The following is a 20,790-nucleotide window of genomic DNA, read 5'->3' as shown; positions in this document are numbered from 1 at the left end:
TCTGTGGAACCTAGTTGGACTTTCCCGGTCAACAAATGTTAAATAAATGAATGCAATTAAATAAATTCCTCCCTGCGAAAAAACACTGTTTATGTAAAATTCACTGATTTGGTGTGTGTGTGTGTGTGTGTGTGTGTGTGTGTGTGTGTGTGTGTGTGTGTGTGTGTGTGTGTGTGTGTGTGTGTGTGTGTGTGTGTGTGTGTGTGTGTGTGTGTGTGTGTGTGTGTGTGTGTGTGTGTGTGTGTGTGTGTGTGTGTGTGTTTGCTGTCTCACATATGTGCACTTGTGAATGGTGAGTATGTGTGAATGTGCGATTCTACAATTTTTAAATGAGTTTTGTTCAGTGAGTTGCATGTCATTTGTGCATTTAGATATTGTGTTACAAACACACATGCACGTCATTGTGCCAAAGTCAGATGATATAATATGTCATGTGACATCCTTAGTCATAACTTAGAGTAATGTAGACTAGTATATGTATTCTCTATATAAAGCATTTGCCTTAGGTGAGAGTTGTAATGTATTGTGCTGCATGCCTAAGTATCCCATAAGGCTTTAGTGTATTTGGGATATCACATGATGCTATACTTCTTCAGTTTCTTCTTGCCTTAAAAGAAAATGGTTGCTCACATACTGCTCCTGGATGTCTATATCTGGCCATTAAGTGGCTAAACACATACAAGATCAAACTGAATCCCTCATTCTAGAACAGCACAGTAGAAGAGATAGTCAACTTGTCAGTCTTTTAATAGTCTTGTTTTGAATTTTGCTGATTTAGTGTTAACCACTTTTTTTTAAAGGTCTCTGCATTGCTGTGCTTTGAATGCATTTCCTGTCACTTTTGTTGTGTTATTATATAACAAACTGTAAATGAAAAAGGTCCATTTTGGACTGGTCTTCTTACGTTCAAGTAAATAAATAATTATAAATCATAGGGCTCAGTCCGTCAGCTTACCTTTTGCTTTATAGATGCTCACAGAGTACTTTATGGTGGTAGCATGCATGGCCCTGCAAACCAAAGAACTGTTACTGTTCCCTTATTTGGAGGAGTGACTTCTGCACCCCCCTCATAGAGCTGTGCACCTTCAGCACACTTATGGCTTCTACATTGTCTTTGGTCATTAGAAATTTCTGTTCATTCACAGAAATCATTCCTTTGTCCCACTTCAGACTTTTCATTCCTATTATTGTTTCTTAACTGTTAATTTTGCAGAGCACTCGTGATATGACCAAGCTTTAGGTTTCATTTCTTTAAAAGGATGAGTTTCCCAGCACTAAAGAATCACTGGGAGCAGTCTATTTTGTCTGCTTCCACTATGACATTGTGCATCTTCAAAGTTCCATACACCCATCTGCAGTGGATTGCTCATTGCTAACTGCTACAGAGTTCGTATAGCTTCTCAGACCTAGTGGTGGCAGAATCCTGTTGGTAATCCCTGACCTGATGAGTCTTTCTACTCTACCTGGAAATTACCCATCATTTCTTCTTCAAGTATGTGGCAGACCCTGACTCTTGACATCTTCCATGGATTGAGACATCTCTGACCTTGACATTTAACTCAGAGTACCTCAAGGTGAGGGTCATCATTTATTTTCTCCAGTCTTTTGAGGTCCACCCGCATCCATAATCTCTTTTGACATCTTGGACAACTAGGCTTTAGCAAGAAGCAAGAACAAACAGGTCAGTGCAAAAGTCATGTTTTTCTGTACAGGAATACTCTGTAACTGGAAATTGGTCCAAAGATATAATACCGTATTATGGCTCATAACTGTCCTACAATGACAAATTAATTTGTTCATAGGCTCGCAGATAAGTAGTAGGCTAGCTGCCCTTGTGGGCTATTTTAAGCCTATCAAATTTCCCTCAATGGTGAGAACAAAACCGTGTACCATGTATCTGTGAAGTGAACTCCTTAACCATTATGCCAAACACCAAATACCTTAAACTGATGAAGTCTCTTCAGTTTGTGATGTCTACCAAAAGTAAACCTCACCCTATATTGGGAAACATAGTTCAACTCCATTTCTTCCTTATCCTAACAAAATTGAAGAGATGATGGTGGGTGCCTTCGCTCTTACTGGATATGCCTGTCCATGTGCTCATTCAGCCTTCACTCTCACTGGATATGCCTGTCCATGTGCTCATTCAGCCTTCGCTCTCACTGGATATGCCTGTCCATGTGCTCATTCAGCCTTCGCTCTTACTGGATATGCCTGTCCATGTGCTCATTCAGCATTCACTCTTACTGGATATGCCTGTCCATGTGCTCATTCAGCATTCACTCTTACTGGATATGCCTGTCCATGTGCTCATTCACTTTTTTCATACTTATTTCATGTTGTCTAGTAAAGTCATGGCTCAAGAGCCCATGTTGCTTTCTGGTAACTCTGTTGTGCCCTGGTAGAGTTTGGCTCCCAAACCTTAAGTCATTTCTGGGGTCACCATCCTCCTAACAGCTTGGCTTCATAATATACCAGCTCCTTCCTCTGTAGGAGGAATTGTAGAGATCCTGGTGACAGTTTAGAAGTTCTTTACTCATGTGACTTGTAATGCCAAATGTAAGTGTTTGTCCATGTGGCATACAGACACATTAAATCTACCACTGACACTGCTTAGACACATTTCTGATTTGGTTCTAAGCTCCTTTACTGTTAAGATACAGTAAATGCTTTTACCCTGCTGACTTTTTGTGTCTTGGTGGAGAGCAGAGCTCTTCATAGCACATTATGCACGCTATTATCCAAGTTGGTGCTCTTCACATGAGAACCCAACATGAGTATCCAACCCATCCTTGGGATTTGGATTTCATAACTGTAAGACATTTGTTTCATCCTTGGAAGTCAAGTTCCTCTGAAATCCTCAAGCTTATTCCCTTAAATGGTGTCATGGTAACATTTTCTTCTCTTAGAAAGATTATTAGAACTCCAAGGTCTTATGTTAAAGGAACCATATGTGGTGTTTAATAAGAAATAGGTCTCCCTGATGTCCAATTATCACTTGCTTTTAAAAACAGCTTTGTAATCTTTGCCAACCATCTGTTTAACTTCTGTATTTATTTCTGGCAGTTCAGAATACAGAGGGGTGCTTTATCATATTCAGGATGTTTTGTGACGCCTTTGATTTAATACTATGAAAGTGACATATCTTCAAAAAATTGATTGATTATTTATCTTATCTGCTTTAAGTCTTTGAGTTAAAAAGAGAAGTGAGCAGATGGAAAAACATATATATATATATATATATATATATATATATATATATATATATATATATATATATATATATTTTTTTTTTTTTTTGCCAGTAAGAGGTCTGTCAGCTTTTTTATATAAATGTGTTAGAACGTTCAAAAATTGCTTCCAGTAGTACATTTTACAGGAATTTGTCCAAAGCAGATAACTGGTGGTTATTTTATCTTCAGTTCTTTCCCAAAGAAAGGTCTGTAGCTTGTATCTGCATTTTAGAAAAACTGGCCCTTGAAGAGGTTGTCCTTCCTTACATTCTATCTTCTTCATTTTTTTATATCACCTGGCTTACCCTTTCCTGGACTTGGTGTAAAAAATTATCAGTTATCTCTAAAGCCATGAAAAGAATTGTCATGGAAGTAATCAATAACGGCATGGGAGACCACCAGATACTGGATCCAACCCAGTTTGGTTTTGCCAAGGACAGGTCATGCCTACTCAACCTGGTGGGCATCTTTAAGAAGGTCATCAAAGCAATGGGCTTTGGTGACTGGACAGAATGGTTCATACTGCCTAGCTTGACTTGGCAAAGGCATTTGACACAATACCTGTCTCATCCATTGTTGACAAACTCAAGAGGTTAGGTATAAATCGTTATCTCATGTGGTGGGTAGCCAGCTGGCTCATAGACAAGACCCAGGAAGTTAGAATTTGGGAGCCCATCACTACAAAAAGACCAGTCACCAAGTGGAATCACTCAGTGATCAGTTCTGGGACTGATTCTTTTTGGCATCTACTTTTCTGAATTCAAGGCCTCAGGTTAACAAAATTTGCAGAGTATTGCCAATTAGGGGCAATCATAGAATCCTCACTGACACTAATGTTCTCCACACATGGCTGACACAAACAAATAACTGATGTCAGAGCCATGGACTAAAACCAAATGCCCAGAAATGCATAATAGTATCCATCAGGTGGTCAGTTATCACTGGTAACCACCATATTGACACCACAGTCCTTAGAGTCGGCACAGTAGTCAGGGACTTGGGACACACGTAGGCAGTAATCTAGCCTTTGATATTCATGTGCCTACATTAGTGAGGAAATCATTCTACATTGTGCAGCTTATAGACAAAGGTATGGGATCTGATCCAAGGAGGTCATCATTCCACTGTATTCAGCACTCATCATTATAATTGAGTACAGTTTCCCATTTGGTATGTACTTAACCAGGAACATCCAACAACTGGAATGTCCACAGAGGTTCCTCACTAAAAGAATATAGCATGTCCTGTGCAGACTGCCTCAAAGCCCTATCCCTGTATTCTGTCTCCTACAGGCTATTGGGGGGATCTATACAAGGCATCATTAGTGCCTGCTCTGGTGGACCTCCTGCATATCCACAAAACAAACAGCACCAGAATTGCCCGTTCTAAAGACTTAAACCTTGCCTGTGATATGTACATGGCACCTGCTGGAGAGACAGGTATATATCTACGTGCGACTATCCCTTTTTTGGAACAAGCTACCCGTCCTTGTAATCCACAAAAAAAAAAAAACAGAAGGAAACCCTTACAGAAATATTAGAGGTGCCCCTTTTGGTCTCCAATTAGAGAGAAAAGAATTAGTATGGCAGCTAAAATTAAACGCATCAGCATGGCCAGGTCTGAATGAATATATTTCAATATATTTTATGCTTAGACTTAAAGCTTTAGATAGATGAACTATTGTGAAAATATTATCAAGTAATGTAGTTTGTTATAACCAATAAGAGCTTACTTAATTATGACAGCATATTTATATGTTGATTTTTTAAGCATAAAGTTTTTGTAAATGTTTAAATGATTTTTAAGTTAGTTTTTTATATTGTATTTATAAATACAGTTCTATAGGTAATTTGATGTGAACACTAGCTTTGTAAGGGTTGTTAGGGATGTTTTTTCAATGTTCTCAATTTATTCAATTTATTCAATTTATGCATAGTTAATTATTGTAAACGTTTTTTAAACAAGCTAATTAACTGGTGTATAAGTATGGTTGTAAGAATTTATTTATTATCTGATGAAGTTCATACTGACTGGATGAAAGTGCCAATTGCAATAAAAGCTTTTTACTTTGGATTCTGTAAGGCTTTCCGGGTCTATATTAGAATGCTGGAAGTACACAAACGCGAATCCCTAAAGGTTGACACATAAACAGCGAACCGTAAGTACACCAAACGTCAATAAGCGCGAAATTCAAATTATCGAATTGCCATAGTTGTCCACACCATATTTAGTAAGGTAAAACATCAGTAGGAGATTCCCTTATCTGGTATAGCTCACTAACGTAAATGTGCAATAGATACTGACCTTAGGGTTAGAGTGCGGGTTAAGGTAAGTGCATATATAGTAATACATTCATCCTACACCTTAGGGTTAGAAGTAGGGTTAAGTGCATATATAGTCATACAGCTGTGTAGCCAAATAGATACGTAAATTAAACTTTTCCCGTACTTGGGTGTTGTTTGTTTATATTCACATACATTTGTTTGTAATGCATGTTTAATTAGGATATGGGATATATGGGTGAAGTGTGCATATGGGTGAAGTGTGGATTATTTATTTTGTTTGAGTAGGCAGTACATAGCGGGGGGTGGAGTTGCCCAACTATGGCAATTCGATATTTTGAATTTTGCATTTAGTGACTTCCGGTGTTCTTGCAGTTCGATGTTTGTATGTCGGCCTTTCAGGATTCACATGTGAGGTTTTATCATTCTTATATAGACCCAGGCTTTCCTTCATTTCTTTTTTTTTGTGGATCACCTGGTTTGTTTTGTCTCCCTTTTGTTTTTACCTGTCCTTGTAAAGCAGAGTTCCTCCCTAACCCAATTTTATTTATTTTTATTTATTTATTTATTTGAATTTGGTTACCAGGAAAATCTAGCTAGGTGAGTAACCCATTTTCAGTGGAGGCCCAGGGAAAAAAGCTTCATATGCTACTGTTCAATACAATATTAAAATACATTACAATGCAGTAGTACAAACATTCAGGAGGAAACTGAGCTAAGAATTTATGAAAAGTGGTACATAATAATTTCTATGTAATACAGTTATATTTTGTCCTTGTTTTACATTTGTTAGGATTGTTTGTTATCAGTGATTATCCATTTTCGTATATACTGTACATATATACATATTTACATATAAAAAAGATGAAAGTTAATTTAGGTATAAGTAGAGTTCAGTAGAACACATATATCTTTTGAAATAAGAAGATAGAGAAGTAGCAGAGAAAGAGAGATGAATGTTTGACTTGTATCATAGTTGTTTGCAATTAGTTTTTTTTTACAGGGACAGTTGCATGAATAAGTAATTGTTGTTTCACTGATACTTAAAACCACAGTTAAACCAGAAGACAAGCCTTAAAGCAACTCTTTGTTGTTTTAGCTTGAAGTTAAAGTTTATATGATTTTGTGTGGACCTAATGTCTAGTGGTAGCGGGTTCCATAACTTGGTAGCTGCGTAGGAGTAAAGAGACTGTCCTGCAGATTTATTTTGCTTATATAGTATTAATAGTTGCTTATCTTTGGAATGTAGACCTTGGTTAGGAGTATAGGTTTGAAGTATACAATTTAAGGAAGGGAGTTTTCCTGGAATATGGATTATTTTATGGCCTATGGTTAGTTGTTGGTAACTGAATTGTTGGGATAGACTTAGCCAGTTTAGGGAAGTAAGGCAGCAGTGTGATGTTTGTGGAATGTCAGACCTGTTGCAAGTTTGGCAGTTTTATTGTAGCAGGATTCTAGTTTGTTAATGTGATTTGGAGGTTGATTAGTATGGGGGTACCACATAGGAGAGTAGGAGGTCTGTGGATGCTAGTGTTTTTTAATGGTTAGGTTCATACATTTTTTGCTTATATAGCATTGCCAGTTTTGATGTGTTTTTTGATAATTATTTTGGATATGCAGGTCAAAAGTTAATCATCTATAGCGACCCCTAGTAGTTTGGCATGGGGAACAAGTTCTATTTCTGTGTTATTCAGAGAATATATTTTAAAGTCAGAGGGGTATGGTTTAGATGCAAAGAGCCAGGTTTCAATGGATGTAAATGCAGTTTGTATTATTTGTTTTAATTGAATAATATTCTTTGTAGTGGATATGTTGGTTGAATCGTCTGCATAGTGAACAATGCTACTTTGGCCGGAGGCAGTGTGAAGATTGTTTATAAAGATGTTAAAAAAAGGGGCCCAAGGTTAGAGCCCTGAGGGAATCCTGTTTTGTTGGGTAGATATGATGAATGAGAGGTTTACCATTCTACACACTGTTGTCTTAAGGAGAGGTAGCTTGAGAACCATTGTAGAGAAGGGTAAGTAAAACTTAGATTAGATATTTTCTGCAAACATTTTTTGGTGGAACACTGTGTTGAATGCTTTTGGTAGATCAAGGAGCATTGCTGATGTTGAATGTTCTAAATCCCTAGTTCTATTGACCATTTCAGTAAATGATATTAGGACAGTTGCTGTACTGTGTGATGTTCTGAAACCATGTTGTATTGGTGTAAGTAGTCTGATAGAAAAGAGGTAGTCAAGGAGTTGCCCGTGTATACATTTTTCCAAGATTTTGGAGAGAGGGGACAGGATAGAGATGGGATGACAGTCGGTTAGTTCATTCGATTTTCCTCCTTTATGTAAGGGTATAAACATTGATTTCTTCCAATTCAAGCGTAACTTGAACAACTGGATGGATGACTAGAAATTATTCAGCCTATAAACGTTTTTACTCCCAGACCCCTGCTTATAAATGTTTCATACCCAAAGACCCTGCTTACACTACCAAGGATACCATAACTTCTCATAGATTTTGGATGCATGACTAGGCTTAAAAAGGCCCCAATGATCATTAGCCTAGTACACATCTATGAACCTATGAACCGATCTGCCTTAGTGGTTAGAGGTTAAGTAAGACAATACTGCTGTGTGAATACTCATTATATGCATACATTGTGATTAGGGCCTTGTAAGGATGGTCTTTTGTACCCTCCCTCTTTTGTCTCTGAATGCGGCTGCACCTTAAGACATTGTGATTGTATAGCACAATGTATGGCACAAGTCCAACTTTTGACATTATGAAAGGAATTTATTTATTTATTTTATTTTGATATTTGTTAACTGGGTGTATCCAAGTGGGCATGTGCCCTTTATTGGGGGAGACCTGGGGAGAAAAGTTGCCTAAAAACAGAAAAACGGCAGCAGCAGAACCACAGCAACACTGTTTTTATTGTAGATAAAGTAAGCACTTTCGTCGGTGTACTCCACCAACTTCATCAGACAAATGACATAACATGTAGTTGCAGTTTAAATACTTTCAAACTGCCATATCAATTACACAATTAAAACCATTTTTTTTTAAGTTAAATAGATATTCTCAGAAAAAACATTTTGCAACACAGACCGCCAAAGTGGGAATAAAAAACTACATTACTAGTACTGCAACATAGTTAAATATAAATGAGTTCTTTACATTAGCAGAACATTGCAAAATCTTTATCATAAATAGAAAAAAATAAATATATATATATATATATATATATATATATATATATATATATATATATATATATATAGGGTTAAAAACAGAAAAATAGATGGTTAAAACCAGTCCACCAGTATGACAACAGTATTACCTAGTCAAAGTTTTGTCCCTTCTCTGTATACCTATTTGTGTCCTAACATTCTTCATCCAAAAACTTTGATGCGAACCAACACCAAAAATCATATATCTGGCACTAATCCACTATGCTTATGTTTCAATTAATTAAGTTGGAAGTTTATAGGCGTTGTCAGTGCCCAAACCCAATACTTTAAGAAGACTTACACCATATATTGTGATTCTAATAATGCACCAGAAAATACACTAAAAAATACAAAGTGTATAATGTAAATTGTGCTATAAATGTGGTTGTGTTAATAATGTTATTAAATTAAACAAGCCATAGTTAAAATAGCCTTATCTATTTAGAGCCTTAAGTTTGAGAAGGCATTTAATAGAAATGTAATCATTAAGCCCTGGGGGCACATGAGCCGAGGTATGTACCTGCCATCTCAATTCACATTCCTCCAGTCTGAGTTCCCAAGGCCCACCCTTAATATTACGTTCTACCTGTTGTAGTACCACAAACTGAAATTGATGGTTGGGGTGTTCTATGATGTGTCTTGCCAAGGCATTGGTAGTGTTGTTCTTCCCAGTACAGTAAGTATGTTCATATACCCTTTGTTTGATTTTTCTCTCCGTTTTCCCAATATAGTATGCATCACAGGAGACACAAGTTGCTGCATAGACCACACCTTGGGATTCACAATTAAACCTACCACTTATATGATATTCTTTATCCCTTAGTCTTACCTTATTTGTGGTTCTAATGAATCTGCATTGTGGGCATCTGCCGCATTTCGCCATACCCGTACCTCTTTTATTTACCTTATTTCTCTCCACTAGGGTTTTTAAGTTAGGGCCCCTTTGAAAGTCATGAGAGGTAGTTGTCCCAGTTTGGTAAGGCTGGTATCCTCGTTGATAAGGGACCAGTTTTTGTTAAGTATGTCCCTAATATGTGTGGCATCTAGGGGAAATGTTGCAATGAACCTGCTACTTGTGCTGTCATTAGTGTGATCCCTAATCACTACATCATTAACTGACCATTCAGTATGCTCCTGCTCATACCCTTTACAAACAATCGGGCGGAAGTGACCTACCACTCTTTTCCTGTCAACTTCCACAAATATGTTATTGAGGAACCCCAGTGGGTAACCTCTTTTCAAAAACATAGACTTCAGTAATGTACATTCATCTATAAATTCACCATGGCAGGAGATCATTCTAGCAGCCCTAACCACTTGCCCTTTCACAATTGCCTTTTTCTGATGAAGTGGGTGGCTGCTCGTAAAATATAGAAAGGCATTAGAATAAGTGGGCTTGCATTAGATAGTTCTATATCTTTGGTTCAAACTATCCTTACTTAGAAGTACATTCAAGTAGTTGATATCCTTATGTCCTATCTGATAAGTAAAATCCAAAAATGCAGTGAAAGTAAAGGTCTCAATAAGCTCAACTTCCCCTTTCCAGATGAAACACATATCATCTTGGTACCTTGTGTACCAAATGACATTCTCCTAAAGTGCATCATTAAATAAATAATGCCTCTCCCAAAAAGCCATTACACAATTGGCAAAACTACTGCCACAAGGAGACCCCATGGCAATCCCTGTCTTCTGTAGATAGATGGTTCCATTAAACCACAAGACGTTGTTAGTCAGTACTAACTCCAACAAGGTTTCAGTGGTGTTTATATCACTACTAGCCATGCCTTTAAGATATAGGAATTGTCTGACTCATTCAATACCTAGTGTCTGTGGGTTAACTGAATATAGATATTTTATGTCCACTGTGAGAAAGGTAAAACCATCTTGGTATGCTAAATTATTGATACAATAAAGAAAACTCCATGAATCATGGCATATTTGTGATTCAGACTTGATGTAAGGTTTGAGTTTGCAATCAATAAACTTAGCACTTGCATATGTGACTGAGCCTCTCCCATCCACTATGGGTCTAAAAGGGGGGGGGGGGGGGGGGTTGTAGATATTATTATGCAATTTAGGAGACCCAAATAGTGTAGGTAAAATGGGAGCTGGCATAATTAAATACTGCAAGGTGTCAATGCTACCATCAAGGAATAGGTCATTAAGTACATTATTCACCCTCTTATATGCAGTATTAAGCTCGTTCAAACTAAACATTTCATATACATCAGATGTCACATGAGCTTCCATTCTCTCTATGTAATCAAACTGATCCATGAAAACCAAACCCCACCCTTGTCAGGTTTCATAACTCGAATGTTACAAGAGTTGAGTAAGTCAATGTATTCCAACTTGCTCTTGGAACAGTTAGTTGTTGGAGCAGATCTTGAAACTTTCTTAGCAAGTAATGCTCTAATGTCCATCTCACTTTCTCAAACATAACTAACTGCAACTGCATGTTATGTCATTTGTCTGATGAAGTTGGTGGAGTACACTGACGAAAGCCCTTACTTTATCTACAATAAAAACAGTGTTGCTGTGGTTCTGCTGCTGCCATTTGTCTGTTTTTTAACTGTTTTGGTTTCACAATTTGTGGAGAAAAGCTGTGTACCTTGACCTGAAAAAGGCATTTTACATAATACCCCACTCAGGCATTGTTGACAAACTCAAGAGGTTAGGTACAAACCCATTTGTCACCCGGTGGATAGCCAACTGGCTCACAGACAGGACCCAAGAAGTTAGAACTGGAGAGTCCACCTCTACAAAGAGGCCAGTCACAAGTGGAGTCCCTCAGGGATCAGTCTTTGGACCACTCCTTTTTGGCATTTACTTCTCAGAAGTCAAGGCCAATGTCAGTGGTCTCTGGCTGACTAAATTTGCAGATGATTGCAAATTAGGAGCTGTAATTGAATCTCATACTGACACAAATGTTCTCCAGGAGGGGCTGACACAGGCAAACAACTGGTGTCAGAGCAATGGACTAAAACTAAATGCCAAGAAATGCATAACAGAATCCTTTGGGAAGTCACCCACCCCTGGTAACTATCATATTGACAACACACCCCTTAGAGCTGACCCAGTAGTCAGGGACTACACATAGATAGTAATCTAGTCTTTGACCATCACATGTCTACAGTGGTGAGGAAATAATTTTGCGTTGTGCAACTTATAAACAAAGGTATTGCATCTAATTCCAAGGAAGTCATTGTTCCACTGTATTTGGCATTCATCAGACTGATCATTGAGTACAATGCCCTCTTTGGTATGTACCTAACCAGGCATATCCAACAGTTGGAATGTCCACAGAGGCTCCTCACTAAAAGAATACAGGGTGTAAATAACATGTCCTATGCAGACTGCCTCAAGGCCCTATCCCTGTATTATATCTCCTACAGGCTTTTGAGGGGAGATCTATGCCTGGCGTACAGGGCATTGTCAGACCCCACTCTAATGAACCTCCTGCATATCCACAAAATAAACAGCACCAGAATTACCTGTTCTAAAGACTTAAACTTTGCCTGTGATATAAATAGGACCTGCTGGAGAAATAGGTATGTATCCCAGAGACTACCTCATCTATGGAACAGTCTCTTATCCATGTGAAGGAGAGTTCCTCCCCAACCCAATTCAAATGTAGTTTGGACAATTAGATGGGAAACCGGAAATTCCTCCCAGGTTTGGCACCTGTGTCTATAATGGACACAGGTAACATGTAAATGGCTCATCTCCCAGGCCTGTGCTTACACTTATCAAGGGTATCAGAACCTGTGAGAAATTTGGGATGCATGGCTAGGCTTAAAAAGGCCCTTGTGGTCATTAGCATAGTAAACACCTATGAACCTATATAGAAAAAACTTTAAATACATAAAAAAGTCCCAATACAGAAACATTTATATACAGATCAAACTCTAAATACAAAAATAACTCTTAATACATAATAAATTCTAAATACAGACTATACTCTAAAAACCGAAAAGAAAAGAAAAGAAAAGAAAAGAAATACAGAGTAAAATACTGCCAAAATAGTGTTGAAGAGGATGGTTCATAAGAGGAATAAGAAGGACAAATAAAACAATAGGCTGAATATTTTCCTATATTACTTCAGAAGCAGTAAACATAAGTGGGCTTGTCATGTAAGGAAATACATTATCATGAATTCCACAGAAAAGAAATTGCATAGTGCTTCGTGTACTGTAGACATTTCTGTTATGGCATTGTGTTATGGTGGTCCTATGTCTCCTTTGCTGCTTCACAGTCATGCCCTGGAGTGATGCATAGTCATTTATTGCTCATTGACCGTGACAGAAGATTTGTGAAGTGTATGCATTGTGGGTGGGAACTGAAGGGGCAGCTGTCCTATGGTGCATGTTTGGTGTGCAGCGCCACTCTCTGCAGCAGTTCATCGATGTTTGTTTGTTTGTGTCTTTCGACTTTTCCTGGTTAGGGTAGCCACAGCGGAACTCCGGCCCGCTAATGATTGGCAGTTGATTTTTACTTACCGGCTTGCCAGGCTTGATGCACAACCTTCAATGAAGGTACACCCATTCATGCATGTCTCAATGCAGAAGACGCTCTAGCTGAGAATCGAACCAGAAAGCATCTTACTGTGAGGTGACAACGCTACCGCAGCACCACCACTGCGGGTATTTTTGAAAACATCTGTCACTTTCACACATGACATGCTGCTGCTGTTGTCCATCCATGTTGTGCTGTGCTGGGAGACCCATTCCATGTGTAGGCATACTGGGGTGTTGTACAGATATATGTGCTTAATCTGTGCGTGGAATCCCTTATATTATGTCTGCAGCAGGGGCTCAATCTCCATCGGTGTCTTTTTCATGATTTGTGGCTGGTGCCACTGGTGTCCATCTGCACATGTACTCTGTACCTACCCTGTTCTAAGTGTCAGATGACCGAGTGGACCTGACCTTACTCCACATTTGCACAAGTTTTGTCAATTGCGTAGGGCTCTGGTTTGAAGCAGCATGCTGCAGTGCAGATACTTATGGATTCCACCTGTCAGATTGCATGATGTCACAAACACAGCCCATTACTAAACTCACACATAAACCCATCAAGAGAATCTCTGCTTAGCACACTTGTATAGATCTTTGTAGAATTGTGAGTGCACTTCCTGTTTCTCATCACCATGGACACATACAGCACGTTGTCATACAATATTTAACTATATTCTTTGTAGCATATAACTTTTGTTATATTCTTAACTATCCCTTCACACTTTATTTCCTTCTAAACTGTCCTTCATGCTAGACCCTGACTATAACCCCCAAGACCCTTTCATTCTCCTCTTCTATGTAATACTTCAAACTCTCACTTCCATTCATAACAGTGTATTTACCTAGCATTCTCGTCACATCTTCTACCCTCCCTCTAAACTATACCAGTACTGTTTCTGTATATATTTTATAGCTAACTAATTAACAATAAATACGTGATATATTTTTCATTTTCTTTTACTTTTGCTGTTCTTATCATCATCTAAGTCTGTGTGACATGGAAAAGTCAGTATACTAACCAGTGGGCACAAAGATACTGCCAAAGTAATACATATGCATTTAATTTGAAAGAAGGACATTTAGCAAGATAATTTATGTTTTAATTGGTCTTACTACTAAGTTTTATTTAATTTTCAGTAGATGCCCTGCTTATAACTGTGGACAATAGCAGTGAGCATACTTCTTACATGAAGTTCAGGGGATAGTAAGTGAGAAAGGTGACTGGCACCTGTGTGCACTGATCTTTTAATGGGTGCTGAGAAATAAAAATCCTGCTTGAAGATCTGTAGGTACATACATATGATGAGCACACCCATAGCAAATTATTTATTGACCTAAAAACTGGAAGCTGGAAAGCTACTACATCTTTTCAGGATGAGCGTGGGAAAACGTAGAGAATAGTGTCAAACAAATACTGGTACTGCAGCTTAAACAAAGGTATGCAATTGACATCAGCCGAATGAGATGAACAGACAAGCAGACTGAAATTATACAGGTGGTGTATTGTCACTGAGACACAAACAATATATACAAGTGCTGTAACGAAGGGGAGATCATTTGCTGAAGCACATCATAATCTGGATGTATGTTTTACACTCCAAGCAGACTTCAGGGGATTTTTCTTCAAGGGAAGAGCAGATGCTGGAGATGTGAAGTGAGTGAAAGAGGAACATGGGAACACATTTTCTGGGAATGAGTGGAGTTAACTGAGTTTAAGGACTCCCTACAGAATGTCCTGACACATTGCTGGAGAAATATAATATATTACCTTTGGAAATGATGCCATTGTGTTGGTGTCTAGGTTTAGAATTTTCAGGATATAGTAAGGCCTTATTGGGTTTAATGTTATTAGCAGCCCAAAAGAAATTGCATGAAATTTGAAATCAATGATTAAAGCAGTTGCAAATGAAATACTGTATATTGTAAATGAAAAAAAGACAGAGGAAATACATTTCATAAGAATAAATGGGGCATTTAGGAACAATACATGCAAAACAATACTCAAATAAGAACTGAAAAGTATAAATATGTTCTAATGTACACAAATTTAAGAAAAGAACTGTGATAGAAACTGTATGCATAAAACACGCATGCAATAATAGAAAGTGTTATTGCTGGCTTTTTTTGCATTGTTATTAATGTAAGTGCATGTGATGAAAAAATGAAGTTGTTTAAAGTGTGTACGTATACACATTATGAGAGAATGGTACATCACAACTGTTGAGTGTAAATCGATAGTGTCAGAGGTGATGTTCCAATAATGCTGTAACTCCTGGTATTTCTAAATGACCACTTAGCCTGAATTCTTTTCATAACTATTAGATGCAGTGACCTTTGCAATAATAAAGTAACACACATGACTTTCTCAGTATCATGTCTCCTTGTACCACCTGCAAATTTTAAGATCTTGAGAAAATGCACAGATTTTCCTTTAGCTGATATTGCATTCTTACTGACATATTCAACGTCTTTATAAGGGAGTTAAGGTATTCAATAGCCCAGCTGTCAAGTTGCTGTAATCTTTGAGGGACTCAACTTCTCTTCTCTCTCTTCTTCTTCTTTGTAATGCTCAGTGTAATGCATGTTGTTTTTTTGCTGCTGTCTCGGGAGTTTCATTTTGACTGCCATTAACATTTAACTTTATTCCTACCAAGTACTACCTTTTTTCGTGTTTCACCATGGTCTCATTGCAGCTTTTATAAACCCCCACACACAAACACACGCACACTTTGCTGCTCTTTTAGTTTAACACTAGTGCATTGCACAGCCTTAATATTTTAATGGAAGTAGTTGACCCTTAGTTGTTGTTGTTGTGTAAGTTGATTTTGTTTTTCATTTTCAGGGCACACCAAATCATGTTTTTTAAATAATACATTTTGTGCAGAGATATGCAAGAATGTAAACTTAAAAATGGCATATTTCTCATGATTTACGGTTATATATTTGCTAAATTACTTTTTTAAGTGCTTAGTTGGTGTATTTCTTTTCTTAAGCCCACAAGTTCTGGGGTTTTGGATCTAATTTTGGTGGGATGAGGGCTACATTTGAATGCTAGTGTACAGATCCAAAAATCCTGGCCACTCCCCTGCTTTTAATTTGTTCTTTATATTTAGACTACTTTTGAATATTGTAACTTGGTAATGGCAAAAATGGGCTTTTGTAGTCTAGTTTCCTTACCTGGACAAAAAAAAAACAGCATAGTTTGCCTGACTTAGGTCTTCTTTGTGATTTTGAACAGGTAGAGTTCTCCGTGGATAGCCTCGAGAATGCCACTATCTCCAAAGGCTGGTTCAGGTTGATGCCATATGGAAATGCAGAGGATGACGCTGGGTGAGCTCCATTTTTGGTTCTCAGAGACAGTAGTGCATGCTTAATGGAAGATGTACTGTTACTGTGCTGCAAATTTAAGGTCTGGTCTTAAAATTCCTTATTTAACTGGTTGCAAGCAAAATATAAATAGTTCATAGTACCGGTGTGCTGTTCCACTGTGAGCAGAAAAAAATGAAGCTGCACTAAACAAAATCACAACCATTGCTATGTATGACTACTCTGTTATAAGAAGTCTGAGGGTTAATACAGACGGCAAAAGCTCTGAACTGTTAATGAGCTGCTTCCTGAGCAAAGGGTACAGGGTTTGATTCCTTCCACCTATTGTGTAACTCTGACTAAGGTACTTAACTAAAGATTGTTCCTGGATCATCCCTGAAAAGGGGATGATTGTGTCCAATGGGCTTACCTGGTCAAAAAAAAAAAAAGATGTAAGGTTTAATAATATTTAGAGGTCCATTTTAGTGCACTTAGTGGCAGTATAAGAAAGCAACAGGAAAGGCGGGTGGTTCTGGGATGGATAGAAAAAGGTGTCACTAGACGAAAACAATGAAACCGTTATCCCTGTATTTAGAGAGCTGGTGAGACCCATTCCAGGGTATTGTATGTTACTCTGAAGACCTTAAAAATGCAGGGGCATAGCAAGGACAAGACAGTACAGAGGAGGGCAACAAAAATACACAGGGATGGCTGAGGAGAATGAAGCAAGTATTATTTCTCAGAAAAGGATGTGGCTGATTGGAAAAATCTTTCTGAACAGGCATTCAGTTTAACTGTGAAATTCAAGAATATAGGATACAGAAAAATATTTTGAAAGATGTGAGTGAAAAAGTCTTCAATTGTATTTAAGAAGGGTTTTTCTACAAATTCAGTATATAGTATAAGGTATTGAGCAGATTAGACGTAAATAGTCCTTATCTGCCATTGGCAGTTATGTTTCTGTGTGTTCTAAGTAAGGATGTGTATCAGGTTAAATGTGACACAGCTGTGATCAGTAATATGCAATTAGAGTACAAGCTAGCAAAGCTGGCACCCTGGGCAGTTCTCACGACTGGTAACCCCTTCACATTAGAGGTAAGGAGCAAAAAAAAAAGCCTGGTTGGAAGGAAAACGGAGATGCAGAAGAAAAGCATATGAACACAGGAAATACATGGAGCCTCCAGATGGACAGTATAGCTGGGACCACACTGGAGAACTAAGCTCTGTGAGACAACAACATTCCTTTCTGTGCCACCATGTCTTAAAGGGTTTAACTTGCTAGTTTAATCTTATATGATGCTCATTGGGCCCCCTTGCACATGCAGCATATTAGAGACTAAACTTTTGCATTTTCATTCCTTGTTAACTCAGTGCTGGAATGGAGGCATCTATCCCCATCTGATGCAAATACAGTTCAAAATACAACAAATCTATGGTGAACTTTTAACATAAAAAAAAAAAATATATATATATATATATATATATATATATATATATATACACTATTTTTTATAAGAAATAAACTAAATAACTCAGACTGCAAAATTAAACTCAACTGGTAAACAGGAAACTTGGAAGTAAAAGAATTAATCTAAAATAGTAATTTTAAACAAGGCAAATACAAGATGATTTCATGATTATGCTTAAATGATATAGAAGTTAAAGTGGCTTTGGGGACTTAATAATAAATATGTTATTGCTGACTTCTTGAGCAGTGATAACCTCATTGATATATTCTCTAAACCAGCTACAATTGTGGTACCCCAAGAAATGCCTCAGATCTCACATTATCCCCAAATGTATTATGCCCTTACCACCATCATTAACCCCCTCCTTTTCCCATTTGGTACATGAGGTTGGGGCATTGTGTCAGTTCCAGTCTTCAAGCTTCTTCCACAGTCATGACTTGTCTCACACAATACATCCACCTCTTTTCTGGATGCCTTTGTTTCCTCTTGGCTTCTTCCTGTCTATTCAAAATCCTATTTACCAGATTGTCTGCTGCTTTCCTGCACATGTGCCTAAACCACTGTAATCTCTTCTTTTTGACCTTCTCTGCAATTGGTACCACTTTGGTTTCTGCTCTTATGTCCTATTTCTTTGTCTGTCCCACAATGTGCATCCTACCACCTGTCTCAGGCACTTCGTCTCCATCACATCTAGATTCTTCAACTGCTCTGCCTTCACTGCCCAGATTTATGTACCATACAGTAGTACTGGTCATACCTTTGTTCTGCATACCTTACTTTTCTGCTTCTTTGGCATTCTTCTGTCACACACTACACCTGACACTCTGTGCCATTTGGCTGCAGCCACTCTGGTTCTAGCTTTTCATCCTCATTCAGACTTCCCTCATCTTCAGCCACCCCTCCCAGATAATTTTGGCAGTTAACCTGTTCCACTATTTCCCTTCTATCTTAATTCACAGCTTCTTTTTGATTTCCACCATTTGCTGCCATTACAGCTGTCTTATCTATACTTTGTTTTATCTCATGTGTCTTCAGTTTTGCTTTCCATTCCCCTATCCTTTGTTAAAAGTCTTGCTCAGAGTCTTTCTGCAATGCCACATCATCTGCACACAACACCTTTGTTGATCTGTCCCCTTTGACCTGTTTGCTAATATAGTCCATCACCAGCATGAACAGCAGTGGGCTCAGAGCTGAACCCTGGTGCACACCCACTCACACTGGGGATCCTTCTTTGAGACTGAATACTGTTCATACTTGAGTCATTGGGTCCTTGTACATAGCCTGCACTAATTCTACCAGTGTTTCTGGGACTTAAAACCACCCGCAGGACTGCCCAAATCAGTTTCTTGACCTTGTCATATGCTGTCTCCAAGTCTAGAAATACCTGCTTAGACTATGTTCTCATCTCTAGCTTCTCCTCACCTGTCTGTTTTACTGAAAAGATCAGGTTTGTTGTACTTCATCCTGATCTGAATCTAATCTACTCATCTCCCATTTTTCTTTGTACTACTTTGCATATTCATTTATCAATCACCTTGTCCATAACTTTCATGCAATGTGACAGGAGTTTGATACTTCTATCCTGCCAACAGCTGTGGGTGTCCCCTTTGTTTTTATACACTGTCACTAGACTTTTTATGCGTAAGTCATCTTGGATACACCTTTCTCTCCATTCTGCTATGTGTACCCTCAGAAGCCATCTCTCCCCTCTCTCACCCAACATCTTGATCATATCTGTTGTGGCCTCATCCGAGACTGCTGCTTTATACAACTTTTTCTCCTTAGTGCTGTTCTTACTTCTTCTAGAGTGGGCTCCTCCTCTTCTTTCATCATAGGCTGTGGAAATACTCCTTTCATCTGCCTTTGATGTTTTGCGAACTGGTGAACAGATTGTTGCTGGCATCCCTTATGAAAGGTGACTGGCTATCTTCTTTACCTTTCTGTCTTTGCCTTGCAACTTGATTAAATTTCGTTGGGTCATCTACTGAGTCACTTTCCAAAGCTGGTAGAGTGCCTCTTCTTCATTTCTACTGCAACTCCTCTTTTAGCCTCTTTGTTAGCCAATCAGTATTCCTTCTTAGACTGGTCCGTCTTTTCTGTCTCCCACTTTTTCCTGCACTCCTTCTTTCTTTGATGACTTCCTGGACTTCTCCATTCTACCACCATCTTTCCTGATGTACCTTATTGCCATACCTGGCTTGGCCACATATCTGTTCTGTTGTCCTCACACTTTCTGTTTTGAGGCACTGCCATTCTTCTTCAGCTTCAACTGTTTGCTTTTTTCCTGAGGTGCTAGAGCCCTGAGTAACTCCTTGAACGCCTGTGCTTTCACCTTCAAGCTCTTCAGTCTAGTCTCTGTTGATCTTAGAGCCTTCTCTGACCTCTGCGTGCAGCTGATTATGGCAACCAGCAGTTAATACTGTGTTTTGACTGATTCACTGGGAATGATTTTGCAGTCACTAATTGTACCCCACAGCCCTTTGCTTACCAGGAGTAATGCTATCTGAGTTGCATGTTGGCTACTCTTGTATGTGATCTTATGACTGTATCACTTGCTGAACCATGTGTTGGCCACCTTCAGGTAATTTGCCAGACAGAAGTCTAGAATGATCTCTCCTTTATTCCTGTTGCCTCATCCATGTGGATCCAGGCAATCCTCATATCCTGTTCTGTCTGTCCCGATACACACATTCTGGTCACCCATTATTAACACCAATTCATGTCGTCCTGCTTTATCTAGTAGAGCTTACAGATGC

General features: G+C 38.4%; 1 protein-coding gene across 1 annotated transcript in view; it reads left to right on the top strand.

Annotated features, from left to right (window-relative positions):
* RASAL1 (RAS protein activator like 1) overlaps positions 1-20,790 on the top strand; it is a 1,855,221-nt gene that overhangs the window by 1,096,535 nt on the left and 737,896 nt on the right. Inside the window, exon 8 of the mRNA XM_044068436.1 lies at positions 16,498-16,589. Coding sequence (XP_043924371.1) covers positions 16,498-16,589 — 92 coding nt within the window. The remainder of the gene's footprint in view (positions 1-16,497; positions 16,590-20,790) is intronic.

This window comes from Protopterus annectens, chromosome 4.part0 (genome assembly GCF_019279795.1).
Source record: "Protopterus annectens isolate FY-2018-M chromosome 4.part0, PAN1.0, whole genome shotgun sequence".
NCBI classification, from domain to species: domain Eukaryota; kingdom Metazoa; phylum Chordata; order Ceratodontiformes; family Protopteridae; genus Protopterus; species Protopterus annectens.
This window is presented reverse-complemented; position numbering and strand designations above follow the sequence as displayed.